Below are 10,000 nucleotides of genomic sequence, written 5' to 3' on the forward strand. Positions count from 1 at the left end.
CTTTGTCCACAGCGAGCAACATTATCAAGAAGTTTGCAACCCACGGCACTGTAGCTAACCTCCCTGGGCGTGGACGGAAGAGAAAAATTGATGAAAGGTGTCAACGCAGGATAGTCTGGATGCTGGATAAGCAGCCCCAAACAAGTTCCAAAGATATTCAAGCTGTCCTGCAGGCTCAGGGAGCATCAGTGTAAGTGTAAGTGTAAACTATCCGTCAACATTTAAATGAATGAAACGCTATGGGGCAGGAGACCCAGGAGGACCCCACTGCTGACACAGAGACATAAAAAAGCAAGCAAGACTACATTTTGCCAAAATTAACTTGAGTAAGCCAAAATCCTTCTGGGAAAATGTCTTGTGGACAGATGAGACCAAAATAGAGCTTTTGGGCAATGCACATCATTCTACTGTTTACCAAAAACTGAATAAGGCCTACAAAGAAAAGAACACAGTACCTACAGTGAAATATGGTGGAGGTTCAATTATGTTTTTGGGTTGTTTTACTTCCTCTGGCACTGGGTGCCTTGAATGTGTGCAATGCATCATGAAATCTGAGGATTACCAATGGATTTTGGGTCGCATTGTACAGCCCAGTGTCAGAAAGCTGGGTTTGCGTCCGAGATCTTGGGTCTTCCAGCAGAACAATGACCCCAAACATACATCAAAAAGCACCGAGAAATGGATGGCAACAAAGCGCTGGAGAGTTCTGAAGTGGCAGCAATGAGTCCAGATCTAAATCCCATTGAACACCTGTGGAAAAATCTTAAAATTGATGTTGGGAAAAGGCGCCTTCCAATAAGAGAGACCTGGAGCAGTTTGCCAAGGAAGAGTGGTCCAACATTGCGGCTGAGAGGTGTAAGAAGCATATTGATGGTTATAGGAAGCAACTGATTTCAGTAAATTTTTTCCAAAGGGTGTGCAACCAAATATTAAGGTAAGGTACCAATAATTTTGTCCAGCCCATTTTTGGAGTTTGGTGTGACATTATGTCCAATTTTATTTTTTCCTCTCCTTTTTTGGTTTAGTTCCAATACACACAAAGGGAATAAACATGTGTATAGCAAAACGTGTTATTGCAATCCTTTTCTGTGAGAAATACTTAAATTTTCTTGAAAAATTTTGGGGGTGCCAGCGCCCTGGACTTGATTAAGGTCCCATTAATAGTAGAAGAAAACAATGGCACAGCACTCTCAAAAGTAGTGAAAAAAAAATAAGTTGCAGATTTATTGGCTCACCTCACAGCAGCAACGTTTCAGTCCTACTACATTTTCAAGCTTAGTGACAAATACAAAGTAGGAGTTATTTACACCCAAAACACATCAGTGCAAACAATAAAGTGCTTATAATCATCAATTAATTCATTATACATACATTGTGTAATAATACAAAAATACTGACAAAGTTAGTTTGACACGTTCCCTGGCTGTCAGTCAGGTGATGAATATGGGTCACATGACTCAGGTCAGTTGATCAGACCCTGCTTCCTGACTCTTGCTAGTGATACAGGCACAGTGTTAGGTGTCCCAGGCCATGGGCGCTATGACAGCATTATACAGAGCGGACCCGTGCCTCCTCTGGTATGTTCAGTCACGTTATTAACTATACATATACAGGTGCAGTATACTTGTGAAATTTGCACCTATTAATTGTTGATATGTATTTTCAAGCTGGTTTTGAACATTATGCACTTGGCACTTTCCTTTATGTATGGAATATCAATATGTGCACTTTATGTATGGATTTTTATGCACAATACTTTTTCAGTATTTTTGTATTATTACACTATGTATGTATAATTAATTAATTAATGAATAAAAGCACTTTGTTAGCACTGATGTGTACCCCCTACTTTACATTTGTCACTAAGCTTGAAAATGGTCCTATAGTTTTTCACTACTTTTAAGAGTTCTGTGCCATTGTTTTAGTCTACATATACATATTATATATATATTTATTAAAAATAAAAAATAAAACACACAAAGCTACAGAAAACTTGTTTCTTACCTGCCCTTGTATTAGAAAGTATGGCCTTTTTCAGGTAAGTAGGGGCCTGTCAAATAGGCTGAAGGCATAATAGTGCACTACATATATATACTGCCCTCCTTCAGAAGCCTTATTTGTGGTCAATCGCTTGTAGAGGCTGTTATCAGTATTTTGCACCTCTGTGAGTATGGAAGTATGCACCTAGTGCGTTCTCTTCCTAGACGACCACATAAGGAAGGTCTGTGGTTCTCATTTAGGTATCTATAGGGCAGTCATCCAGCTGCCCGCTTTTCTCCCTGCTCGATCTTTTTATCGACATGTGAAAAGTTTCTTTTCATTGAAAAGTGCGCTTTAAGGTAAATGTCCAAATTGACGTCATACCTGTTTACAGCAGAATCTGTTCGTATGGTGGCAATGGGTGATCTCATATTCTTCAAATCCCAGACTTTCACAGTACGGTCATCACTTCCCGACACAACATTGTCCCCCACCGTAAACACAGCAGAGGTCACAGTACTAAAAGAGAAATATACATTGTTAATTAAACTTTAGCGCCAATGACTGTGTGCCTACACACCTTACACAAAATATTCACTGAAAAACAACATTAACATAAATAAAGTAATACAGACACTAATATGAACACAGCAAGATCTACAACTTCTAGCTGTAACCATTATATGTAAGGCAGACTTTTTAAAGGAAGCTGGCACAGGGATCATCCCATCACTGGGTGTCTGGCATCCCTAATACCCAGCCATCAGCTGATCACACCAAGTCTGGCTTCTTTAAAGGGATACTCTGTCCCTAGACATCTCATCCCCTATCCAAAAGGATAGGGGATAAGATGTCTGATCATGGGAACCCAGCAATGCGGATAAGATAATAATATGGACACATTTTTATATCCCTAGTATGGTCGTATATCCTGCCACAACTGCAGGCAGGTCTGACGAAGCGACTGTCAGTTGTCACTTCGGGTCATCAAACCTGCAAATGGCCAGAGTATATCCACATCGGTCAGGCTTCTCTAATCACCAGCAACCAGCGAAATCACTGTATCTCTGACTGCTCTGGTTCCCAGTTATTGACGCATGCCTTTCTTCTCTAATTCCTAGTAATGAGTTGATCACCACGTATCTGCCTTCTCTAATCCACAGCAAACATCTTATCACCCAATGTTAGGCTTCTCTAATCCCCAGTGATTAGCTGTCATTGTAAGGGGGAGTGTGTCGTGCCACACAAATATGGCGGCCATTCAAATGACTGGATAACTTATGGAGTCGTCAGCATCACCACACCAGGAGCTGTTCTTACTAAGCAGGTCTCTGTTACATAGAAACACAGAGTTGTTGGCCCTATCTTATATGAAGGATAGCCTTATACCTATCTCTAAGCATGTATTGGATAGACACAAGGCTATACTTCATATAAGATAAACTCCTTCACTGTATTTGCAGCTTCCACTTCTGCAGGAAGGCTATTCCATGCATCCACTACTCTCTCAGTAAAGTAATACTTCCTGATATTACTGCAGAAAACTTTTCCCATCTAATATAAAACTATGCCCTCTTGTGATAGTTTCTCTTCTTTTAAATATCCTCCTTATTCTTTACTGTGTTGATTCCCATATATATCTCAACATTTTTATCATATCCCTCTGTCTTGTCTTTGTTCTATACATGTTAAAAGGAAATCTGTCACCAGTGTCACACTGATGACAACGGTACTGACCTCATCCCGTTCCATGCAGGGGATCTCTGGTAATCTTCTCCGTTAGCTTCAGCTCTGGGCCCAGCTTGGGGCATGGGCGGAGCTTAGTGATGTCCCCGCTGCTGCTCTCTGCTGGGTCCCGCTAATAGAGAACAGCAGCGGTGACGTCACTAAGCTCAGCCAATGCCCCAAGCAGAGCCCAGTGCTGAAGATATCGGAGAAGATTACCAGAGATCCCCTGCACGGAAAGGGATGAGGTCAGTACCGTTGTCATCAGTGTCACCTGCACTACCTGTCGGTACCGTGCAGGTTAGTGCAGGTGACACATTTCCTTTAAGGTCCTTTAACCTTTCCTGGTAAATTTTATCCTGCAATCCATTTACTAGTTTAGTATATTTTCTGAACTCTCTCCAAAGTATCTATATCCTTTTGGAGATATGATCTTCAGTACTTCAGGTCTCACCAGTGCTCTGTACAGCAGCATGAGCACTTCCCTCTCTACTGCTAATACCTCTCCCTATAGAGCCATGAACACTACCCTCTCTACTGCTTATACCTCTCCCTATACTCCTGTGAGCACTTCCCTCTCTATCGCTAATACCTTTTCCTATACACCCATGAGCTCTTCCCTCTCTACTGCTAATACCTCTGCCTATACACCCATGAGCACTAACCTCTACTGCTAATCCCTCTCCCTATACACCTATGAGCACCTTACTCTACTGCTCATATCTCCTTCAATACACTCATGAGCACTTTCCTGTCTACTGCTAATACCTATCTCTATACACCCTTGAACACCTTCCTCTTGATACTGCTAATACCTCTCTCTACACACCCAAGCATTTGTTTTCTCATTGTGAGACAAGCCCTTTAATACATTTTAGAGTTAGAAAGTGTTTAGATATACAAATTCTTTACTACTGGACTGACTAAATACCATAACATTTTTTCATGCTACGTTTATGGCAAAAGGCTATGCATATTGGACTTCTCTATTATTTAACACAGGATATTCTATACACCGTTGCTGACAATTTGTAATAGACGCACTAAGAATCTTAGACTTGCATTCTGGGGGCTTCTGGGGACAAGGTTATGGAAAAGTACTGGTTTGAGTTATATAACTTGCAGATTAAACACCTCTCCAAACAGGGATGTGCATATGGTTTAAGATGAAATTTAGCCTACTTAGAACGGTTAGAGGAAAAGAAAAAAAAAAAGAAAACAGCACATTTTTCTGTACGAAAATCATCCCATTAATTCAGGTTTGTCAGCTTATCCTTCCAGTGCATTTGATTTCCTGACACATGCCTTAGCAGGGGTCATGCACATCTATTTCTGCGAATTTTGTAATTTTAATTTAAAATGTCAGTTGTTTCTGTCATTTCCCTGGGACTGCGGGAATTTGATTTCATGTTCCATTCAGTCTGCTGATTAGAGATTAGCGCTATCCAGGTCACAAAGGCCCAATTTACGCAGGCCCTCTTAATTTAAATTGACATGAAATTAGGTTGTAATTAGGACCTGACCATACTGCATTAATGAGACAAAGTTGCTTAATGTAATTTCGGAGTGCAGCAACATCCACGTGAAATGATATGACACCTAAAGGCTCCTGGTCTCCCTTTAACCCTATCAGTGTATACATTAAAAGGATTTGTCTGGCCGAGTGGTAAAAAAAAAATTATCTTATCTTTCTTTACTGCTACCGTAGCAAGGTTTCCATGGACTAAAATGCTGATGAATATGTCACTTGCTTTTACATTGGAATATGGGAGCCAATGACAGGAGTGAAATGATAAAAGAAAATGAAAACTGAAAAAAATCTATTTGGCTTAATTTTTTTATGTGACGTTCTTTGCAATCCTTAAAGCCAGTGCTTCCCAACCAGGGTGCCTCCAGCTGTTACAAAACTACAACTCCAAGCATGCCTGGACAGCCTTAGGCATGCTGGGAGTTGTAGTTTTACAACAGCTGGAGGCACCCTGGTTGGAAAACCCTGCTTAAAGCAATTATAATTCTGAAAAAAGGAAACAAAAAAATTGAAAGAATTAAAATAATACCCTCCAATATATTGATATTCTTAGGTTACATGTACTTCAATTAGTTTAATTAATAAAAAAAATAAACAGTACATAAAATAACTAAATACACAAATAAAGTAATTAAATAAATCTATATTTTCCCATCTCCCCCCGCCTTTTCTCCTGACAGACTATAAGACAGTGTTTCCTAACCATGGTGCCTCCAGCTGTTGCAAAACTATGACTCCCAGCATGCGTGGATGGGCAAAGGCTTTCTGGGAGTTGTAGTTTTGCATAAGCTGGAGGCACCCAGGTTGGGAAACACTGCTGTAAGAACAGGTTTGTGGAAGGAACATGTCTATGGAAGGTAGGATGCCCCCTGCCCCCAATCTTGCTCTGGATACAATTTAAAGCGCAACTCCAATGATAATGCAGTGGAAGGATACATTTTTAACGCTGCCAGCAACTCCATAGCTTGGTGTAAGGGGATTTATAGATATAATAGGGCTGCAATCCATCTAAAACATTATACACTAGATTTATTTACTGTGAATTTACATTACAGTGAAGAAACAAAAAAAACTAAAAAAAATGCAGTAGTTAGACGCTAATAAATGATCTCAAATGTGAAAGCATCAAAAGGAGTTATTGCTCCTGAAATTCGGGGTATTGCATTGGTTACTTGTCAATATTACCCTAAGAGCAAAGCTTTCCTTAATTTCTCCTAAAATCTATAAATGCTCTTTCCCAGATGAAGCCAGAAAGTGTTGGCTGGTGGCCTTAAGACTGTGCCGAAAATACTTCACTGGGTGCTGATCCATATCTGCCCCAATGTGTCCCATCTTGTAAATTAGCTGGAGATGATCTCAATGCAATCAACATCTGCGGGATGAGATGGAATGCCGCCATTCATCAGCATATACTGTAGATGTGCCGCCCCGGGAGGCTGCATCCACACTCCTGTGACTACCCCAGCATCGCTTAGCATCACATGCAATATTATAGAACCAGAACACAAAAATGCTTATATGCTGTGAGTGGACTATGGAGTAGTATGGCTCTACAACTATTACTTTATATACAAAATCCTACAGCATTCAGTAGTCAAAAAAAAAAATATATATATTATGTGGGAAGCCTATCAGGCTGAATTTGTGGGAGGGGCTTTGGCTATTTAACATCCATCGGCCCCTCCCTCTGGGCGTATGCTGGGTTGGCGAAATTGCGGGGGTTCTTTCGTTGCGTACGCTGGGTCAGGTGTGTGGTGGTGCAGGTAAGTGCCGGGTGACCGGCAGGTTTCTTTTACTGGGGCCCTGGTCTGTTGCTATTGCTCCCCTCGTTTGGCGGGCAGGCTCCGGCACCCAGCGTGTTATGTAGGCGGCGGTCCGTCGGTACAGCGCGTGCCCGGGCTGGCCGCAGTGAACACGGCCTCTGGATCCAGCGGCAGCTGGCGGCATGGCAGGCGCGGGGAGACGCGACCCACGTGGGTCTCCCTGTGCTGGCGTCTCACGTGTAACACGGGGCTCTGAACGGGCGGAGTCACAGTATGCCAGTGAGCCGGCGGTATAGCTCCACGGATGGCCAGCAGGTGGCGCTGAAAAAAATAATAAAATAAAAATGTGTGTGAGGAAATGTGTTAGGCTTACAGAGTGTATTGGTACCATGCAGTAATAAGGGGCTGTCTCATGGTGCACCGGTGTCAGGCCACAGTCCTGACACATGCACTGTCGCAAACAAGGGGCAGCTTGTAAGTCAATAATACTATAATCCATGTTACGGTGGCTTCGGTTTAGGGGGGGGGGTGGTCATGCATATCGGGGTACCGGGGCAGAGGCTTGGGGTAGGCAAGTAATTAGTGGGGTTGGGGTAGTTTCAGGCATAGGGGGGGGGGGGTTAGGGGGTGCCAGCATGTATGGATCAGAGGTGGTAGGTGGCGCGTAAACCATATGGTTAGTACACTGTTAGTTTCTCTTGCAGATTAGGTGGGCTGTATACAGTTAGGTGGTCGTTATGTTCCTGGTCATTGCAAACTTGGCTACGGTCAGTACCAACCGTACGGCGTTTGTTCATGTTATTTATTCACGTTTCACGGTGGTCATCACTTTCGCTAGCAGACGCTAGTTCACGTCATTTCAGTCAAATGCTTGATACTCCTGTTACATTAGTTAATGTTACGCACTACTGCTGTTACACATAGGCCCTGAATCACTGTATATCTGACTCGACATGTCAGATAGGGTTCAAGGCGTCATTGCTACTGTCACGCATACAGAGCATTTCGTTTACACAGGTAGTGGTCACTGCGATCTTGACTCTTCTTCAAGGGTGACCACTCGCCTGCGGTGGTTGCTGACACGTCTTCAGAGCCATCGCTAGTTAGTTAGAAACGGTGCACACTGTAATCTTGACTCGCAGTCAGGAGGTGTTCACGGTTTAATTATTCATGACTATACGCGTCATGCACACGTTCTCGGTCAGACACACGGTCAGGCCTCGTTTCAAACTATTCAGGTGGTACTCTGGGTCGCACTGGCACTACGGTCAGCACTCTTGGGTTCGGCCACATTGCACAGGCAGTCTGCAGCTGTAAGCTAACATTAAGTATGTATTCGGTTGTTTGCAGGGTTACAGTCGATTGCTGTTCGTTTCAGACGTCTTACTGTTGTGTTACAGTGGTGGTAAGGTCAGTCAGTACTCAGCAAGAGGGGTACACGTTTCTCATATCTGGTGACTCACGATTACCGTTTTCCCCGGCACCCGCTACGGCCCGGACAGGTCATGTCTCACGTGTCAGACATAGAGGACCCGACGTCCATCCCTGATACACCAGCTAGAAGCTCCGTGCGAGGGACGCCCTCCTCTGCAGCTTACAGGGCTTGGACGATCCCCAAGTTGATGGAGGAGTTGCGCAAGAGGGCAATTCCATTTCCAGCAACCGCCCGAAAGCAGAGTTATACAAACTCCTCATGGCGGATCAGTGGGCTGGCGACAGTCAGGAGGGGACCTCGGGCCAGTCCACCCTCTCGGAACTGCATGCAATGATGACTTCCATGTTGGGCAGGCTGGTTTCTCTGAGGACATACTGTAAGGGAAGGACATCAATTTGGCGGCCCTGTTGCTATCTGCATTCGACGTTGAGGACACTAGAACAGTAGCATGCGCTGACTTATCTGTTGTCCTTAAGAGTAAGGACACCAGGCTGAAACGGAAGCTAAACATCCACGAGTTTGTGATTGCCTTCAGCAAATGCAGGGAGGTGATATGCTCAGCCAGGCCGGAGCGCAGAGAGGAGCTCAACCTGTATTTGCTGAGGGTTACTGAATACGCATACAAATACGATGGTACCCATTTCTACGATTATCATAGAAGTTTCTCAGCCATGGCAGCGACGGCCTTCAGCCAAGATGGGTACCTCACGGACTGGAGCATCGAAGATTCACAGATGTTCCGCAGCAACTTCGCAAATCTCAAATTCCCCGCACGTGCCGCCTGTCAATCAATCACGCATACTACGGCGTGGTGTGTAGGGCTGGCTCAACAGGGCGAGCAGGGCGCCACCAGACCGTCCACTTCCACGGACAGTTTCAGCAGGTCCGCACCTTCCGTAGATAAATTGGGCCGTCCAGTACACTATCTCGGAGACTCACAAATTTATAACAACTATAACATGTCTTCGTGCAACTTCAGCAATTGCAGGTTATTACACGTCTGCTTCTACTGCTTCAGGGCACATCCGGGCTCTGCATGTAGGCAGAAAGGGCCAGCATGACTAGGCGGGGTACGTACCCCAGTCCTGGCCGCTCTGCTCGCGGATCACCCGGACCCAGATTGGGTCCAATGGTTGATCAATAGTTTTGATAGAGGCTTCCACGCCGGCATGGTCATACTGCCGCAGGCCACATTTGAATGCGACATTCTGCTGTCTGCCGTAAACGATCCCGCTGTTGTCACTGAATTAATAAATGCTGAGCTAATGAAAGGTTATATGATTGGCCCCTTGTTAGTTTCTCCATTCAGGTCTTGGAGGGTCAGTCCGGTAGGGGTGGTAACAGGCAAGTTCAATGGGAAAGAGACTGATATTTGACTTGTCGGCTCCTCATGGGTCACTTATTCCCAGTATCAACTCTCTCATTCCATCCGAGGAGTTTAGCATGCATTATTCTTCCATAGACCAGGCTATTCAGGTCATCTTGGCGCTCGGCCCAGGGACTTGGATGGCGAAGGCGGATATCACTGACGCCTTCAAGTTGCTGCCATTGCACAGGGACCAGTGGCAA

General features: G+C 44.2%; 1 protein-coding gene across 4 annotated transcripts in view; it reads right to left on the minus strand.

Annotated features, from left to right (window-relative positions):
• The window catches only part of WDR37 (WD repeat domain 37), a 219,303-nt gene that overhangs the window by 20,389 nt on the left and 188,914 nt on the right, over positions 1 to 10,000 (minus strand). For all 4 annotated transcript variants that reach the window (XM_056519509.1, XM_056519510.1, XM_056519511.1 and 1 more), the window contains one exon: positions 2,365 to 2,499. In XM_056519509.1, the coding sequence (XP_056375484.1) occupies positions 2,365 to 2,499 (135 nt within the window). The remainder of the gene's footprint in view (positions 1 to 2,364; positions 2,500 to 10,000) is intronic.

The sequence above is a fragment of the Hyla sarda genome, chromosome 5, assembly GCF_029499605.1.
Source record: "Hyla sarda isolate aHylSar1 chromosome 5, aHylSar1.hap1, whole genome shotgun sequence".
Taxonomy (NCBI): domain Eukaryota; kingdom Metazoa; phylum Chordata; class Amphibia; order Anura; family Hylidae; genus Hyla; species Hyla sarda.